We start from the raw sequence: 20,867 nt of genomic DNA, 5'->3' as shown, positions 1-20,867 counted from the left end.
ATGCTGTCGGCCATGCCGAGTGCAGCCCTACTCACACAAAGTCATTTTTCCTTTTCTCAAGAATTTCACATGATATAACAAGAAATGCCTAAATCATCATCAGGAAACAGTACCATTGCCCAGCAGCCACTTACTTTACAAAATACCAACGTAAGAGTTTTGGTCAGTTAATTCAGAGCAAGAGAAATATCAGATCAATTCTGATCACTACTGGCCAGGCAACTCAATCGAAAGAGGAAAGAGAAGCCTCAGGCAGAAAAGCCCGTCACAGGAGTTCTCCAGCTGACCTGAGACCTGCCCAGGGGCGCAGGCTGAGAGCATGAAAAGGTTAAGAAACTACCTACTAAGTGGTCGTCACGGTTTCCACATACCAGGCACTTTAACAGACATTTGCTGAAGTAAGATATGAATGAACGTGAACGGTGGGAAACATTCTGATAGGGAGCTATTTTGAATGATTCTCAATCTCTTAAAGGAATATAACTGAGAATTACCATTTTCTTATAAAAACTTCTTTCAGTCTTTCTCAGAGATAGAAAATAAGACTGGATGGGCCACATGATACCTATTTTGAAACCTATATTTTAAAAATGCTAGCTCTGTTTTAAGTTTTTAATTGTAACATGAATGTTTTAGCGTTGTTTCATATAGTTGTGTTTAATATGCCACAGGGCAGCTGCTATATTTCTTCAAATTTAATTGAAACCCAAAGGCCAGCCTCTCTGTATCGTTTAGAAATCTAGAACATGAATGAGTAAAGCGTCTGATACTTACACTCCCTTTAGACTTTCTGGGTCCCACCACAGGAGGCAGTGAAGCAGCTTTCTGACTGTGGGAACAAATTGTAATTTGGAAATCTGAACGTTATTTACAAGTAATATATAATGCAAGACAACTGGCATCCCAAACTGGCATCCCCACCTAGAAGGTGACTGTTTACTGGCATCAGTGTTTCACAAATAGTACCATACACTTCCCCAATTTCACAAAGACACCATAAAATTTCCAAATTCCATTCGAAGAGATTTTTAGTGTTTTCCTGCGTCCTATTTTAATAGAGGCTTACAATAAGCATTTATTTCCATATTAAATTTTTCATAGCATTTTAATTCATATCTCCAAATTTTCTATATGCAATTCAAAAGATCATTTCCCAAGCTGAATAATGACTTTGACAGACTGAGTTAAAAACAATGTATTTCCATTGATTTTTACAATGTCTCTGATGTCTGCCTCAGAAGCTCAGAATGGTAAAACACTGGCATTTGTATTCAGGAAGTTTCTGAACTAGTATTCTTACTAAAAAATAAAAAATTATCTTTGGTTATAAGAACATTATTTCATAGATGTCTACACTATTAGAAAAAGACCTATCGTGGAGCCCAACTGGACCTCTCTGAAAATAGGACACATAGACAAAGGTACCTTACTGATCTGTCTGTGAAAGGCCACTGTGAGTTACAATCTTCTTACTGCCATCAAGTACACACTATAGCTTACAGCAAGATAATTCAATGTTGCTTATCAAGAGATGGTGGAGAATTTGATTCCATGGATGGCTAAGGATGGTTAGCAATATGTCTGCTGGTAAATAATTCCAAAGTTCTGGAAAACCACGTGCTATCTCATGCTTCAAACACCCCTCTGAAGTTCTATTTCATATATTACTTATTTAGAACCAAGCAGTTAGCCTTTCCATCAAGCTTCACAAACTGCAAATTAACGGAGAGCAAACTGGTGAAATTCTGCTCTGTCTCTGCACATATCACCCACCCTAGCAAAGGATAGCCAAATAAGTCTGTTTCCAACGGCCAAGCAGCCACAGAATGTCTGTGAGAAGCAGCAGAGATGGGCCCTGGGCACCAGGAGAAGCTGAGGTGTCCCTGCATCTGCCAGGCCGGGACCTCTCCATGCATGTCTCTGCAGTCTATCTACTTGGCTGAAATAAGGCGTTTTTCACAAATATTATGACATTTCATACAGAAAAAAGGTTCACAGTGCATGGTCTACAATTAAAAGTATAATATTTAAAATGTTGCACATAACTGTAAACACAGCTGCTCTACTCATTTGTACAAGTGGAATTATACTGTTTTTATATTGTATTGTTATTATTAAAAGGAGTATAAAATATTATGTTTTTTTTAAACACCTGTTGATGTTTCTGTGTATACCAACTGAAAAAATTATCTGGTATAGATCTTTGTTTGTAAGTGAATGGTTAAAAAATATTATATAGTCTTTCATAGATTCCCCAAAATTATAAATTTTTTCCAAGTGAATGGTTAAAAAATATTATATAGTCTTTCATGGATTCCCCAAAATTCTGATTTTGTGCAGTAGCTTTCAATCTCCAAAAAAAAAAAACTAACAATGACCAATTCATATAACACGGGCTTCCCAAACTGGTAAACAAGATTACGTAAGATAAACCAGTGGTCAGCATAAGGCTCAATTCTATTTTGAGTGATAACTAAAATATGAGAAGTGTAATAAGGATGAAAACTTACCCATAAGACCTCACTGCTGACTTGTCAAAAAGTAATTCACTGTAAGGCAATTTCTTAAACTGATCTCTGCCGACAGCCACATAAAACTGCCCATTCTCCAACTCTGCCCCACTCTCAACCGGTTTTCCTTCTAAAGTGTAAAGTCTGTCAAAATATGAACACCAACAATTACAATTTTAACAAGCATTGAAAGAACTGCTTAAAAATCATGAAGTCGGTACACACATTCTTTTCTTCATCTGGCTCATTTGTTATTACTCTACCTGTTGGATTACAAATGCCTCAAGGTCATTACATTAACCTAAATGCTAATGTCAGGACACAGATACAGTTACCACCTAGATGTACAGTGTTTCATCCCAGTAGTTCTGACAGTCTAACGGAAGGACCCCTCCTGCTGCCATAGTAAGACTTTCGAGGGACAGAATCCACTTGTACAGAACGTGGTGCTTTAAATGAAACTTGGCTTCTACGGAAGATTGATTCTTCTATTTATATTTTGTGAGCACTTTTTAATTTTATTTTCTTAACGTACTTGTCAGACTTACTAGCCTCTTACCTCATTCTGTGCAAGAGCAGCCCTCAGCCAAAATATTAAATGCACACACACACACAGACCTGGGTCAGAAAACAAGAGGTGAGAGGTCAGGAGGTAAAGGAGCCCCTTGTCAGGATTAATGACGCAGGCCCGAAGAGCATTCCTGCCTCCTACTGCTTTTGCCTTTCCTTATCTTCCCCCCAAATCATGAGATTTCACAAGAACCTCCCTTCACTGTAAAACTGCTGCTGTCAACTCCAATTAATATGTTACTTATTAAAAGAACAGTGATAACTTTACTGAACTATAAAGTGTTCACAGAATTTTTTTGAAGAACAGGGAAAAACAGACTATTAGAAAACTACACCAGAAAGACAAGGCATATTTTTGAAGGCTGTAAATAAAAGTTAGTAACTGGAAAGATTTCCAGATCATCATTTTAGAAACTCTCAGACTTCCTATATTAAATAATAAAGGTTATTGACGTTTGCAAGGAAAGCAAATCCATTGACCTGCCTGCCTGTTTGCTGATTCTGTAAACAGCCATACCCTACGTGGGCAGAAAGTATGATGGAAATAGCCACCAAAACCCTGAAATGATTTGTGTTGAGTCAGTATGAAGACACTAGAGTCTCTTTCTTTATAGCACTTACTTTTGTCCCTCACGTCTAAAATATCAACACCTAACCCAGATCTCTGGTTTTCTTTCCTTGACTTAGGCCAGGGTTTCTGAACAGCAGCGCTATTTTGGACCTGGTAATTCTTGGTGGGAGAGCTGGGGAGGCGTCCTGGGAACCGCAGGATGTTAACAGCACCCTTGGCCTCTACCCACTAGGTGGCAGTAGTGGCCATCTCTCCCTCCCGGTGGCGACTACGGACAATGACTCCAGGCGCTGCCCTGTCGCCCAGGGGTTCAGACGCCCTGGCTGAGAACCACTGGCCTAGCCCCGGACGTTCTTTTTCATTTTCCTTCAAAATAGGAAGATCCGAATCAGTCATGAACTTTTACAGCTAGAAATTAAAAGGAGGCATAGTTGTGGATCCGGAAACAGCCAGGACTTGACCGGTTTCTTCAGCAGATGGATAAAAGGGTCCTGAATAAATTCCAGCCCATAATTTTAGTGTCTTTTTTAATTGACCTGCTTCCTGCTCTGTTAATATAATTTCTTCCTTTGCAACAAAACACACGAAACATAAATAGGGAGTTGAGACACACTGAAATGCTACTGATACATAAACATACTGATGCACAGAGAGGGTCCAACCATTGACTTCTTAATGTTCTGTTAAAGTCCTCCTTCAGAAGAATTTCCATAGTTGTCTAATGCTCTAAACCAGAAGAATAAAAAGTCAGCATTTGCTCATGTGCTAGTATGTGCCAAGGACTGCTTAACCTCCTTTATGGGCTTCCTTTAAAAAACGCTTTATGATACTGAGTACGATTATATACCCGCTTTACACATGAAGAAACTGAGGCGTGTGCTGCCCAGACGGCGAGCCACAACTCCAATCTAGGAACCAGTGAGCCTGGAGCCCCTGTGACTGTCTTCAGCAGCTCTGAAGCCCACCAACTTACAGCAGATGACTGACGTACCTGTGGACAGCCCCACTCCTCAGAGTTATTTTTTCTGTGACCATTTGTAGTATATTATCCCACTGATTCAGAGCTTTTCTGGGGATAAGGAGGCGAGAAGCTGGGCTTATGAGGTCTCCATTTGCAATCAAGCTAGAAAAAAACAACACCAGTGAGCCTGCCATTGGAAACAGTCATGCCTTTAAAACTACAGAACAAATTCCAAATGTGAACAAAACCACTGTGCCAACTGCACCTCAAAAGGTGACGGGCTCCGACTTACAAGATGGTGCAGGGCTCCTGAAGTGGTTTCCTAAACCGAGCAGATACGTTGATCCTGCTGTGGGTTACTGGCTTTACCTGTGAAAGCAAAGAAATGCAAATCACTATGCTTATTTTTTGTTTTCTTTTCATAAATTTTTAAGGAAAAACTAGGTTTCCAGGTTTTCCCTGCCTCTCTCCTGCCCTCCCTGCCTTATTTTTTTCATAGCACTTACCGTCATCTGACACATTGTAGAGTTCACTTATTTGGTTTTAATTGCATATCCCTATAATTAGCTTTCTGTTACTCTCGATATTACCTGGCAATGCACTGAGCACATACTTCACACTTTGTAGCTATTTTGTCAAATGTCTTGCCTACCGACCTTGATTGTTTAAGACCTTCTTTGATGGACGGTTGAATAAGAGGTAATTGCAAATATATTATATAAACAAATAACTTCAAAAGCTCTTGTTGAATTGGCTAAAATATACTATTTTTCTTTAGGCCATACATGTCAATAAATAGAAATTCATAAATACACAGTTTTTTAAATAGTTAGATAACTCTATTCTGAGTGTGTGTTATGTGAATTAAATTAAACCACCTGTTTTGATTAGTTGTTTTCCTCATTCAGCATGGCAAACATTTCCCCAAAACAAGCTGAAGATGAATCTTAAATATATATTTCCTTGGGTCATCATAATTAAAATAACTAAATTAGTCTGTTTTCAGATATACAAATAAAAGAATCTGAAAAAATAATCCAAGTAATGTATCTGAATTTTTAAAAATGTAAAACAATTGTACAAAACAAAACTTCTTGGAAAAGAAGTCTTTTTATTTAAAATGCATTTTTCTAATTGGCATTTCAAACAACCACTTACACTGCAAACACACACAAAAAATAAGCCAAATCAACTGATATGAGAGGAGCTTTTCCAAAGCCTTTATGGGGATGAAGTACTGGTTGCTTGGTACTAATCTGGAGACATTATGGCTTTAGATAATGGGAAATGTAATAGTAAATTAGAATGTGTTTTCAAACTGTGTAAATTTTCTTATTAGCCCACACAATTTCCTTTTCCCTTTAAAAGTAAATAGTATTTGAAATGTGAAAATACTGCTGCGAATCAACACATCTAATTTTGGGGGATGGAGGATGAGACACTTCCCACCCCCCTCGGACCCTGCATACCAGGAACGGCTCTAATCGGTGACTGGCCAGGGGCTGAGCAGCATTTGTCATGTGTGCACCTGTGACTATGGAACCCAAACAAACAGGATCAACGCTAAACTCAAGCTTTCGCTGTGGACCCAGCACAGCAGTAAGCCTAACTCCTGACCAACTCTGTCACATGGGGAGGGCCACCACTGAGCAGAGGCCGGACACAGTCTGGCCAGCCTGGTCCTTGGCTCTACACTGGGAGCAGCACCGTCTTGGAAAACCCAGTTGATTTGGATACCAGGTAGTAGATTCGCCTAGGAAATGAGAAAGAATAGTCATTTACTGAGTGTAAATTAGATAGGTAGGTAGAGGGAGAGACAACTGAATAAATATTCGACTACATCCTTCTTGGAAATCATTCCAAAGCCGAAGGCGGCTGAGGGGTCAGAGCCCCGTGCGCCCTGCGGGAGGGGCGTGAGCCAGGACGCTGGGCCAGGCCTCTGGGTGCAGGTCCCACGTCCCCAAAGCATCACCCGTCCCTAGCGTCTGGCTGACTGTGCCTATGTCACAGACAGCTACACCAGAGAGAAAAAAGCCCCACAATGCTTTGTGTGAACCCGATAAATCAAGTATATATAATTCAACTCAAATTTCACAAATTCCACATGACACTTCCTTAGGAGGGTACTATCACAGCTCAGTCAAATTCAAATTAAAACCTGCATGATTTGAAAATACAACTCTGTTATAAAAGACAAATTCAATGTAACTGAAATTGTTACTCTGAAAATGTACATTTGAAAGAGTAACATCCAAGTCTACAAACTGAGTGACCAACTAAAAGGTCTAGAATTCTAAACTCTAGGGCTGATTGCCAAAACTTTCTACATAAACCAATTCAACGCTGCACACCTCATTTTCTTGATCTGTAAAAATAGGGATAACCCTGCTAAACCAGCCCAAAGGGATGCTCCACAAACTAATTAATGAAGTGGCAATACCACTCCCTGAGGAGTCAGGCTGAATGCTTCAGAGAATCCGCCTGCCTTAAATCTCAGCAGTCACCACCTCCCGAATCCCCTGGCGTGAGAACCCAGCTCAGTCTGAGGACCTGGAGAAATAACGCCGTCGGACGGACACCATGACAAGAATCTAATGACCGCCAACCTCTTGTGATCCTCATGATACAATTTTAAAAGTCGATTTTAAATCACTTTTTTAAAAAGACAAGGTTTTCAGAATGGTCCATAATGATATAGTTAAGCATTTAGAGTAAAAAATATCCTGAAGTTACTTGTTGCAAAATATAGGCCAACCTACACAAAGAGACTTTCAACTCTGTGTTCTTTACCACACAGATTTAGGAAAATACATGTCCTCAAAAGGGTAATCTTTGAGAAACTTTGTCCTACTTTGCAAAGACCATACAGCATCAAAGAGAACAGACTCCTTTACAAAAAATTTAATCAATATTCACCACTTTTAAATGAGAAGAAAAGGGACACAAAGTTTTAAGACAACAGAGTTGAAGATAACTTCTCAAGGAGTCAACATAGCAGACACACCCAAACTATAGATTCTAAAGAGACTTTCAAAATAATCGTCCACTTTGTTTTCAATATTACTATTTTTTTTTTAACAGAAAAAAGATTGACTAAGATGCCTGACGCCTGCTGATGGAACAATCCACCAGGTTGAGCATGTCTTGTGTTGAGGGCGTGCATCATAACTGACAATAGGAAGTGCCTTCATGGAATGAAGTCATTTATCATGGAAATACTCCAGACGCATGGGCTGAAAAAGAAATTGAAAAGGAGAGGCTATATAACAAGAGGTAAGAACAATGACCAAATTTTTCAAAAGAACAGAAGACTCACTCTTTCCTTGAATTTCTACCGATGCTTGAATCTAAATAATATGAGTTTTGCCATACTCTGAAACACAAACATTACATATTTTTATTATCCTCACTTGCCATTTTTTCATATCTAAGAAATAAACTCTGATATCTGGTACAAAATTTGATAAATAAAATGCATTTATTGTTTCTGTCATTAAGATGTGTTTCCATCATTAAATATTTAAGTTTTTTTTCTGTTTTCAAGTAAACTAATATAGTTCCACTTCTGATTAGAAGGTAGAAGGCTGAAGGAGACTACTGTTCCCACTATGACAACAATACTGAGAGATAAGCTGAAAATCATAATTTGTATATGTATATTTCCCATGTCATGTTTATATCACACATACATGTATGCATGTATACACCCTTAAATGCATAGTAAAATTTTAACAATGTGGTTAGTCCTGGGAAGCAGGCTGAGGTAGGAGAGTAAAAGGGATGTAATGAGGGTATTCTCCCTTTTTTATACTTCGGTCCTTTTCACATGATTTTTTTTTTGTTTTTAACTTTTGACCCTTCATCCATTTCTCCCAAATCCTGCCCCCCACTTTGGGCAACCACTGACCTGTTCTCTACATCTACGAGCTTGTTTATTGGGGGTTTTTTTAGACTCCACATAGAGAAATCATGCAGTATTTCTCTTTTTCTGTCAGATTTATTTCACTGAGCATAATGACCTGAAGGTCCGGCCACACTGTCACGAATGGCAAGAATTAATTCTTTTTTTAAGGCTTATATATATATATTCCAAAATTATTTATCCATTCATCCATTAATGGACACTTGTTTGTTTATGCCAATACCATACTGTTTTAATTACTATAGTTTGCAATATAGTTTGAAATTAGGGAGCAGGATGCCCTCCAGCTTTGTTCTTCTTACTCAAGATTTCTTTGACTATTCAGGGTTTTATGTGTATGGTTCCATGCATATTTTAGGATTATTTCTTTGAAAAATGTCATTGGCATGAATCTATTTCCACTTATTTGTATCTTCTTCAATCTCTCATTAATGTTTCATAGTTTTCAACATAAAAATTGTCTACCTCCTTGGTTAATTGTACTAATCTCCAAGGTATTTTATTCTTTTTGAAGCAATTGTAAATGGGATTGTTTTCTTAATTCCTTTCTGAAAGTTTGTTATTGGCAAATGGAAATGCAGCGATTGCTCTATCTGGCTGGACCCACCTCTTTATCATTATGTAATGCCCGTCTTTGTCTTCTATTACAGTGTTTGTTTTAAAGTGTGTTCTGTCCGGTGTATGTGTAGCTACTCCAGCTTGGTTTTCATCCACCCCAGCTGTTCTTTCATTTGCAGGGGTCTTTTCCCAGCCCTTCGCCCTCAGCCTGTGTACACCCTTACGTCTGAGGGGGTCTCTCGCAGGCAGCATGTAAATGGGTCTTCTTGTTCTATCCACTCACCCATTCTCTGACTTCTGTTTGGAGAATTTAGTTCATTTATGTATTAAGTAATTGTTGAGAGGTACGTACATATCACCATTTAGTTACTTGTTTTCTAGCTGTTTTGTAATTCCTTTGTTCCTTTCTTCTTCTCTCATTCTTCCCTTGCAGTTTGATGCCTCTCTTTAGTGTTATGTTTACATTTCCATTCTCATTATCTTTTGCATATCTACTGTAGATTTTTGCTCTGTTGTTACAAAGATTATATATATCAGCCTATATGTACATATATATACACCAGTATATTTTAAGTTGATGGCAAGTTAAGTCTGAACACATTCTAAAATTCTACATTTTACTCTCCCCCTGACACCAGCATTTTATTTTTTTGATGTCACATTTAACAACTTTTTATGTGTTTATCCCTAAACTTATTATTGTCATTATGTTTTTACTACTTTTCAGCCTTCACACCAGCTCTATAAATGATTAGTCCACTGCCATTGCTATGTATTTACCTTTCCCAGTGAGACGTTTACTTTCCTATGTTTTCTTGTTAATTACTAATCAGTGCCCTTTCTTTTCAACTTAAAGAAGTCCCTTTAACATTCTTGTCAGGCCACTTTAGTAGTGGTAAGCAACTTTTGTTTTTGCTTGTCTGGAAAACTCTCTCTCTCCTACAGTTCTAAATGATAATCTTGCCATTATTATCTTGGTTGGAAGATTTTTGCTTTCATTATTTTGAATATATCATACCCTTCCCTTCTGGCCTGTAAAGTTTCTGCTGAAAAATCTGCTGACAGTCTTATGGGGTTCCTTTGTACCTAACAAGTTATTTTAATCTACTGTTCTTAAGAGTCTCTCCTTGTCTTTAACTTTTGACATTTTAACATAATGTGTCTTGCTGTGGACCTCCTTGGATACATCTTTTTTTGGGATTCTCTGGACTTCCTGGACCTGGATTCTGTTTCTTTCCCCAGGTTAGGGACGTTTTCAGCCATTATTTCTTCATAAGTTTTCAGTCCCTTTCTCTCTCCTCCTTCTGGGGACCGTATTATGCAAATCTTGTTTCACTTAATGTTGTTCCATAGGCCCCTTAAACTATCTTCACTTTTCTTCCTTTCTTTATTTTATTGCTGCTCTGTTTAGGTGAGTCCTTGCCCTATCTTCCAGGTCTGATTCTTTCTTCTGCTTCATGTAGTCTGCTATTAAAATTTCTAGTCTAATTTTCACTCCAGTTATTATATTCTTCCGCTCTATGACCTCTGTTTGGTACTTTTTTATACTTCCTATCTCTTCGCTGAAGTTTTCTCTGTGTTCATTCATTCTTCTCCCTGGGTTGGTAAGCATCTTTACAACCATCACTGAGAACTCTTTATCAGGTAAATTACTTATATCCACTTAATTAAGGGATTTTTTTTCTGGGGTTTTATCTTGCTCTTTCATTTGGAACATATTCCTGTTCCCTCATTTTGTTTAACTTTGTTTCTGTGTATCAGGTGAAACGGCTACCTTCCCCAGCCTTAAAGGAGTGGTCACAGGAGGACTGGAGGTGTGTGTCAGACTGCTCTGTGTGGTGCCCTGCAGGTGGTAGCCTGCCAAGAACAGTCTCTCTAACTATTACAGTCCTTTGGGACCTGGGAATAAAAGCCCCTCCCCAGGCACCAGAGCCAGGCATTGCTGGGGCGTTCCCTGTGCAGACCGCACACACCTGTCGACTTCGGGAAAGCCAGCAGCCAGTCAGCCTGGAGGTGTGGAGGGTGCGGCCACGTGGAGTGCAGAAGCAGGGCAAGTTGTGCTAGCAGGGAAGAGCAGGAGTGCACGACTGGCACCTACCAGCACCAGCATGAGCAGGGCAGAGAGGGAGTGCAGAAGTGGCTCCTGGCAGTGCCCCCACCCCTGGAGAGAGTCCCAGCAGACCCCTGATCCTCCAGCAGACTTTTCAAGCTGAGCCAGTGGATCTCCTTCACGTGTGGTCTAGGAGCTTTTCAACCTGCTACTTCTGTTCTGGGTTCTGGGACAAGTGAGTCTGTGCACAAGCCCTTTAAGAACAGTTTCAGTTTTCTGCAGCCCTTTGGGTCTCCTAGACACCAGCCCTTGTGGTTTTCAAAGTCAGATGTTTTGGGGGCTCATCTCTCTGCTGCACATCCCAAGGGTTCTGGATGTGGGGCTCGAACCCTAACTCTTCGGAGATAAACTCCGTATTTCTGAGATCCCTCCTGCGTGTGAGATTCATCTCTTCATGGGCGGGTTTTTTGGCAAGACTGGGGCTCTGCCTTTTCTACCCATCTCAATGTGGTCTTTTATCCTGTGTTGTGGATGAGCTGTTCACCTAGTTTTCAGGTTTTTTTCAGAAAGAATCATTCTCTATGTAGCTACAGATTTGGTGTATCCATGGGAGGAGGTTAAGTTCAGGGTTTTTCTATACTGCCATCTTGAACCACCTCCTCCAGATTTTTTGATCAATGCAAAATTACAAGAAATACATAATGCCCATTTGCTCTACTAATTTTCAAGTAGATTTATATTAGGGGTTTTTTTAAGCAAGTACCTATTTTAAACCTGGGTATTTCTTACAAAACATATCCTTTACAATGTCTGACATACTAAAATATCTTTTTCTAATATTGTGGTCTTTCAGAGTTTGGAAAATTTTGCTCCAGAAATATTGTTAATCTGGAGTAGTATAGCTTCCAGATACTTGAAGTATATGATCTTCTTAGGTACAGAAAAAGAAACAAACAAGAAATGTATGGCAGGAAACTCCATCATAATTCAACAATATGTTGTCAAACTCCAACCTTCTGTCACCATTCTCAGGCCTATGCTAATAACTACTCTTCTAACCACATCTACATTTTGGGACACCCCCCAGGGTTCCATCCCTGCCCTCTTCTCTTTGGAACTCAAACATTCTACCTGGTCAAATGTATTCAACCTGATGTTATTAATTATCAACATCCTATCATTTTGCTGATGACAATCAAATCTCTTATCTGTCATACAGATCTTTTTCCTGATACCAAACCAATTTTTTGAGCACATACCATGCCCAAAAATGTATCAAACATTTTCCACATGTTAACCTTGACTTTTCATATCTTCACAAGACAGTTGTTTTCAAATAAGTTTATAGTGTTAAGGCACACCAGAATTTATAAAATGTTTTCATTTATAGTGACATTTGTTCCTCAAAATAACATTATGTGGTCAGTACTATTCCAACTGTATAGATGGAAAAAATGAGCCTCATCACCCATCAAGGTCACAGAGTAAGCCAAGAGGCAGTCACACGAACCCGCTTCTTATGATTTCCAGTCCAGGGTTCATTCCCACTGCTAACTGCTCAAGATAGAGACTGGCCAGTAGCAGAAATAGTACATACATATTTGCACCCATTGATCTTTTTTGAATTATATATGACTAAATATATCCAAATATTTATAACTGGCATATCTAGGCTGCCCTTATTCATTGGCCCATATACCTTCTCAAGACCACTCAAGTCTCTCTCTGCTTGGATACTACCTTCAAATATTTGTTACATGATTAATAAATCAGTATAATTTATGGAGCCCAGTGGAGTGGAAATTGAAATCCTTTAATCCCCAAATTTCTAGAAATTCCAGAAAGACTTGGTAGCAAAATCAGCCCAGAGACTAAAATACTTTAGAGAGAATATTTTCATCACATTGTTACATAATATTAAAAAATTCTAACCATTCTAACTTCAGTGCAAACCTACTTACAGAAGATGTCTCTAATTATAATGAACAAGCTGTTTAGCACAGTCCCAGAAGGGTCCAATTAGTTTCTATGAGCTGATGAAACCACTCATCTCTACCTGGGCCCTCTACAGGTCCCCAGTCTAGGGTCCGATTCCCAGAGGAACAGCCCAGGATTCATCTGTCAGGTGCGGGTTATTGTCTCTTATTCAGAGGGTTATTTTTCAGCCAGTAATGGACACCTTAGCATCAGTTTGAAGATTTGTCTTTCAAACTATTCTCTAAATGAATGACTTCTTCGCTGAAGCAAGAAAACAACTCAAAACAAATTCACAAACAAATGACATAATATTCAAAGCACAGCAAGGTAAAAGATTTCTTTTTAGCTTAAGAGTGACCCAAAAGTGACATGTCATTAAAAATTTGTCCAAATCTACAGAATGTATACCAGAGTAAGCCCTAATGTAAAGTATGGACTTTTGGTGATTGTGATGTATCAATGGAGGTTCATCAGTTATAACAGACGTACCACTCTACTGGGGTATGTTGATAATGAGAAGGCCATGCATGTGTAGGGGTAGGTAGGAGCGCACATGGAAAATCTCTGTACCCTTCCACTCAATTCCACTGTGAACCAAAAATTGCTCTAAAAAATAATGTCTAACTAAAAAAACTACTAAAAAAAGTGACCCAAAATGTAACATACCCACCATAAGTAACACCTTCCTTGGGAAACTCTTAAGAATAAACATGTATTTAAATAAAATGTCCATATTGCCAAATCTTCTTGTCTTAAAAAACAAAATGCCCATCAAGTCTCATCAAATTCTGACCATTGAATCAATTTCCCAGCATACCACAAATTTTTAAACTATTAGCATTCTGGTTTAATTTTCTCTTTATTGTACTTGTAGAATGTTTCTAAAAATTAGACAATCCTAAAAATTCTGAACATATAATGTTAAACTTCACAGTTCTTAACTTTATTCTGAAATAATTATTTGCAAAGGACCCTTTATCTTACAGGCTGAACAAGACTTGAATCATTTTAAAGGCATTCATGAGTAAGCCTGCATGTGTTTCCCTGATGCTATGCTAAAGAGAATAATATGACCCACACGGAGTTAAAAAATAACCAATTAACCAAACCCAAGATTACTCTTAGAAATTACAGGAATGACCACTAACCAAGCTTTGAAAAAAAATTTTTTTAATTTGTTTGTCTTTCTTCTGTATTCCTTGTTAACTTTTAATATACCATGCTTACTATTTCATTATTGTCATTTTTATTCATTTAGTTTTCCAAAATGGGTTTTAGTTACCAAACTAATCCAGGCAATGGAATGTAAAATTTCCAGTAAGAATGCAGAACAGCTCGAAGTGTGTGCATACTAATGCAAGATGAAAGTCAGCAATCCTGAGTATGTAGGGACAGTCCATGTGGGCAGAGGGCAGCTCCCGCCAGCATTTAAACAAGTGGTTTACTCCCCAAGACTCCCACTGAAGGATGCACCAGCAAGTACATGATCTACTACATTCAGTCTTTCATAAATACTAGGACGCTATGAGCCCACTTAGAGATGGCAAGGTAAGGGCCACTGATATTTTTAGTGACTATTAGTTTGCACCCACACGCACTGGCTCTGTGCTCCATGCTGAGGATTCTGTGCTGAAGAGGACAGATGGGGGCCTCCATGCCCAGTGAGCTTACGTGCAGGTGGAATGCAGGGGTGAGAGGCAGTAAAGAGAAAAGGGAGGAATACAGCACCACAGCATTACTCAGAAGCACTGGATTACAAGTAAGCTCCAAGCCCTAGAAGCTCGCCTCCTCACTGACTTACCTGAGGCAGGTCACTTCACGTACCTGGGCAGCCTCATATACTCCACTACAGGGTAAGAGAACTGAATTTTTATAATCTCCCAACTCCCTTCAAAATTTCACATTCTCCAAAAGTAGTGAAGTGTTTTTAAAGTTCAACTTGAACAAAAATAAAAGCTTTTAAAATGACTAAAATTATGATCTTGCTAACCCTAAAGTTATGATCTTGCTAACCCTACATGTCAAAGAATTGCTAAGGCAACTGGAATCTTTATCATTTGGAACACAACATCATTAAGTACATCAAATGGGATCCAGTACAGGAATCCTCTCATAACTGTTAGAAAAATAATATAAAATTGACTCGGTCAACTAGGTTTTTTTATAAAATCAGATATAAACTTCAGTATCAAGTGCTTACTAGGTGCCACATCTGCAACCACACACTTCACAAGGCAAATACGATAGTAATTAAATTGATTAACAAGAGCCAATGTTCTTAAAAAGCCCCATAGACCAGAAACGCTCCCTGACATGGTTACAACCCTTCATACTGTTCGTGCTGACTCACACTGTTCTGAAGGGCGTACAGGCAGTTCCAACATGTGGCAACCTTAACCAGAACTACTGGGCATGCTAGTGCACAGTGCTTGAGACCTTCCAAAAAAAAAAATTTTTTTTTTCTTGTAGTGAAACTAAAAGCTAAATTTAAAAATTCACGCATGTTTCCTTCTAAAATTAATCCAGCCTCAAAAGTTCATGTCTTCTTTGCCCATTTTTGTATAACAACTATACTACTCTGATAGAAATACTGGTGAAATACACTTTAAGGCCAGGGTTTCAAAATATAAAATGGTACATATCTATCTATGCTTTTTCTAAATACCCAACCCCACAAATCATCGCAGATGTTTTTGTAGTTCCTTAGTAAAGTACTTTGGAATAAAGGAACTGCCCAGGAATCAAGTCACCTCACCAGCCACTAGCAATCATTGCAGCAGTTGAGGGCACACACATGCACCCCAATGCAGAGAAGAAAGCAAGACTTTCACAGGTGACACTCCTCCTCCAAAGGTAAAGGCAGGTCCTAAGAGGCACCCCACATTCTGAAATACGAAGCTTTCTGCAGTAAAATCCTATACACATTTCAGGGGTTGTTCACATTGAGCACAGAGGGTCCACTCATTCAATGACAATCTATCAGTTGTCATTGATCTATTATGTGCCAGGCACTGGAGTAAGTGTTGAATATTTGTTGGCAAACAAGTCAAGATCTCTGCCCTCACAAAGCCCAGAGAAAAGGAGAGAGAGAGTCAAAATTGAGAAATCAATCCCCCAAAATACATAATTACAAATTATGAAAAGTGCTCTGAAGAAACTGAACCAGTTGTGAGATAAGACCGATGAGTAAAGCCTATAAAGAAAGAGCGAGCCAGGCATGCCTCAGACTGGAAAGGACGGTGGGACAGCTGCAGGCAGCAGGTGAGAGGTAAGAACTAGCTGGCAGGCATAGTGCAGGGACCTCATAAGCCAGGGAAGGAAGGCTGGATTGAGCCTAAGTATAATTAAACTCCACTGCAGATTTTTGCAAAGATCATTCTGGCTGCTCAAATGAGAATAGATTGGAGAAAGCAAGCCTGGAAACAAGAGGGCCAAAAAGGAGGTGACTAAGTTACCCGAGTGAGAGATGTCTGTGGCTCTTCCTAGGGGATGAAAGAGGAGAGAGAGAAAAGCAGATAGAGCTGAGATGTATACTAGAGACAGAAATTAGAACTCACTAGAAGAAAGAGCTCAAGGAGTGCTACTTGTGAGAAGAGAAGAAAAGAGAAGCTTGCACTGGCTGTACAATCAAGAGTTTAGCTGTGGACATTGCACGAGAGACACCTATGAGACCTCCAGGTAGAGCTGTCATTCAAGCAGGCAGGCTGCAGCTCTTGGGAGAAGTCAGCGCTAGTGATGCTACATAAAGCCTGAGACTGAATGAGCACACAAAAAAGGGAGCAGAAAGCAAAGAGAAGGGCTCAGGACCCACCCCTGGGGTTGAGTAATGGAGGAGAAAAAATTCCAGACATGATAGGAGAAAACAGGACAGAGAAGTAAGAGGTGAACCAAGAGGCTGCTGTGTTCCAGAAGCTGAGAGAGAAGGATCAGCTGCTAGGAAACAGATCCAGGCGAGGGCAGGAAAATCCCTGGTGGATCGGTCAACACAGACACCCTTGGAGAGTGTGAGGAGAGCACTGTGAGGGGAACGGGGAGACGGGGCCCTCTGGACAGGAGCCACAGACTGGAAAAGGAGGTACAGAGATGGAGAGGGCTCTTTCTGCTTAGTATTATTCATCTCTGTAGGAAACCCTCAGTAAGTTCAGGACAAGCCCCTTACCATATATGCTAAAGCAGGACATGCAAGGCATTTAGGACAGGGATGAGGATTTCCAGCCTCCCGTGCAGCAGAGAAGCAGCTAAACTCAAGACTCTAAGCAAGGACAGACCTCCAAGGTCACACAAGCACATGGTCAGTTAGGAGGGGCTGGACCCTAACCACGAGAGGACTCCCATGGGACTCTGTGGGCCAGGAGGGGCACAGAGTAGGTCAATGGGGCAAAGGAGGGGGAAGAATGGGCTCAAAGAAAGCAAAGCACCTCATCTGCAGCAGCACATCAGGCTGGGGCATCCGGTGTGCGTGGTGACCTGCAAAACCCGTATCCAGTGACCACCGCGCTCTTGTTTCCAGAGAGACTGCTTCAACCACTCCAACAAACAAGAGACGCACACACCAAAGCAGTGCCAAATGCAGAGTGCCTTAAGGAAAGCTGAACTTCCACATTTTCTTGAGAATATTAAAAACACTTTCTTCCAATCTAGGAACTTTGGAGCCAAACTACATTACTGATATCATTTTAAATCAGTATTTTATTCAAAACCCTGTAGAATTATGTATACAGAGGCATAAAATGTGCCATGTAGGTCCTTTGACACAGAATCTCTCACCAATTTATCCTGGCAAATTAATTCAAAAGTAGAAAAAAGCTATATACCTAAAGATTTTGACTAGAATAATACAAGTCAAAATGATGGAAATTACCCAAATACAAATGTTTTAAATAATGTATGGCATCAACTAAATAAAACAGCATGTATTTACTATCAAAAATGATCACAAAGACTATGGAAATGTAAAAAAAGTAAATAAGAGAAACATAAGTGAAACAATGAAAAAACTTTGTATAAAATATGTCTTCTATGATTATAACTGTATACATGTATATATACAAAACTTGACTAAATAAAAAATAAAAAGTCCTTTTTCTATAGCAAAAATACCACATACATACACACACAAATATAGACAAACATACAGATGGAGAAAAAGTGGAAGAGAGTTTGTAGAAATGATAAAAATGCAATATGATTGCTTGAATGATGGACTTAGGCACAAAATAGTTGTTTTTTTTCCTTATTCTAAACTATTATGTTGATAATTAGTTTTTAAACTATAATTTTAAGAACTAATTTTAGCAGGGTGGTTTTGGTCATAAATAAATAAATAGACCAGTGCACAGGCTATAAAGCCCAGAAGAGTCAAAAAGTAAGACAATGGGCGATTTAATATATGATCTCAAATAATTGCGGCAAATGATGCTGAGACAACTGGATAGCCTCAGTATCTTTGGAAAAAGATAAAATTAGATCTGTATCTCATCCCACAGACAAGAAAGAGTAAACTCCAAATAGAAAAGTGATACAAAAATACAAAAGTGAAAATGAATCATACAAGTACTAAAAGAAAACATGGGTAAATTCCTTTTAAACCTTGGTGTAGAAAAAGTGGTGTGTAATTATATAATAATTCCAATAAAAACTGTTAAGCTTGACTAGATAAAAATTTTAAAAATCATTTTCCATAAGCAAAGTCAAAAGACAACAAACTAGGAGAAAATATTTGTAACATATACTACAGACAAAGCACTATCTTTAATATGTAAAGAACTATAAAAAAATTAAAAACGGGACCACAAACCTGAAAGAAAAATGGAGAAAAGACATGAACAGGGAATTCACAAAAACAAACAAAAAACCTAAAAATAAAGCTTGAACATATGAAAAATGTTCAAAGTTATAATTAGACAAATGCAAAGTAAACAACAAGATATGATTTCTCACCTACTAGATCATTAGAAAATTTTAAAGCATGACAATACATTTTGTTTCCCAGGCCGTGGAGCCAGGTCCTCGCATACAGTGATGATGGGAATGCAAGCTGACCCAGAACTTCCAGAGGGGAATCTGGCAGTATCTTACAAACCTAAACACTCCCTTATCTTTTGACATAGCAGTTCTACTTCTAAGAATCTACTCTGAACATATGCTTCCAACAATACAGAAACACATATGTACAAGGTTATTCACTGTAGTATTGTTTGTAATTGCAAATTATTAGTGACAGCCTGAATGAACCACATGTGGAAGAATGCTTGAGGAAAGTATGATGCAGCCATACCATGAAGTGCTCTGAAGCTGAAATAAAGAATGAGAAAGATAATTACCAATATGGAGAGATTCCCAGGACATATAGCAAAGTGACAAAGTGAAAAATAGCAAAGTGACAAAGAATACCTATAGTGTGAACCCTTCATGTAGGAAAGAAAGGAATAAAAAATGTGTGCGTCCGGTAAAGATCGCCACCATCCAAAAGACAAACAACAAATGTTGGCAAGGTTGTGGAGAAAGGGGAACCCTCCTACACTGCTGGTGGGAATGTAAATTAGTTCAAGCATTGTGGAATGCAGTATGGAGGTTCCTCAAAAAGCTCAAAATAGACATACCATTTGACCCAGGAATCCCACTTCTAGGAATTTACCCTAAGAATGCAGCAGCCCAGTTTGAAAAAGACAGATGCACCCCTATGTTTATCACAGCACTATTTACAATAGCCAAGAAATGGAAGCAACCTAAGTGTCCATCAGTAGATGAATGGCTAAAGATGTGGTACATATACACAATGGAATATTATTCAGCCATAAGAAGAAAACAAATCCTACCATTTGCCACAACATGTATGGAGCTAGAGGGTATTAAGCTCAGTGACTTAAGCCAGGTGGAGAAAGACAAGTACCAAATGATTTCACTCATCTGTGGAGTATAAGAACAAAGGAAAAACTGAAGGAACAAAACAGCAGCAGAATCACAGAACCCAAGAATGGACTAACAGTTACCAAAGGGAAAGGGACATGGGAGGATGGGTGGTAAGGGAGGGAGGAGGTGGGGAAAGAAAAAAGGGGGCCTTACGATTAGCATGTATAATGTGTTGGGGGGCACAGGGAGGACTGTGCAACACAGAGAAGACAAGTAGTGATTTTACAGCATCTCACTACACTGATGGACAGTGACTAATGGGGTATGTGGGGGGGACTTGGTGAAGGTGGGAGTCTAGCAAACATAATGTTCCTCATGTAATTGTAGGTAAATGATACCAAAGTAAAAAATAAATAAATAAATAAATAGAAATGTGTGTGTGTATCTGGTCATTTATAGAAAAGGGTAAGAAAAGAAGAGGAAAGATAAACCACAAGCTAGAAAGAATGGTTTCTTATTAGGGAATGGACAGTAACTGAGTGGAAAGAATGAAGGACTAGAAACTAAATAGTAGGGAAGGAGGTGGGGGGACACTTCTCTCAGTATACCTTTCTGTACAGCTTACAACTTCTAGGGCCATGGCATATTACTAAAACCAACCCTGATACGGGGAACCCAAAATAGACCACAAACAGCAACACTTAAGTCTAACTGTATCACAAACACCTAACACAACCACCCTGTAGGGGTGAAGAAGGAAAACAGTAAGTAACTTGAAATATAGTATTTTTACTCCATACTGGATGAATAAGGATAAAAAGAGCTACACAAATACTGACTCTATTTAATTGTCTCATAGGAGTATGGGTTAGCAATTCTAAAACTATTTTATGCTT

The 20,867-nt window shown here is 39.0% G+C and overlaps 1 protein-coding gene across 1 annotated transcript in view; it reads right to left on the bottom strand.

Moving 5' to 3' along the window:
• DCDC2 (doublecortin domain containing 2) overlaps nucleotides 1-20,867 on the bottom strand; it is a 144,061-nt gene that overhangs the window by 94,206 nt on the left and 28,988 nt on the right. The window contains exons 3-6 of the mRNA XM_036876999.2: nucleotides 4,905-4,981; nucleotides 4,643-4,774; nucleotides 2,511-2,654; nucleotides 775-829 (exon numbers count right to left, since the gene is read on the bottom strand). Coding sequence (XP_036732894.1) covers nucleotides 775-829; nucleotides 2,511-2,654; nucleotides 4,643-4,774; nucleotides 4,905-4,981 — 408 coding nt within the window. The remainder of the gene's footprint in view (nucleotides 1-774; nucleotides 830-2,510; nucleotides 2,655-4,642; nucleotides 4,775-4,904; nucleotides 4,982-20,867) is intronic.

This window comes from Manis pentadactyla, chromosome 16, assembly GCF_030020395.1.
Source record: "Manis pentadactyla isolate mManPen7 chromosome 16, mManPen7.hap1, whole genome shotgun sequence".
Lineage (NCBI taxonomy): Eukaryota > Metazoa > Chordata > Mammalia > Pholidota > Manidae > Manis > Manis pentadactyla.
The sequence above is the reverse complement of the archived record's forward strand: the minus strand, read 5'-3'. Positions and strand labels throughout refer to the sequence as shown.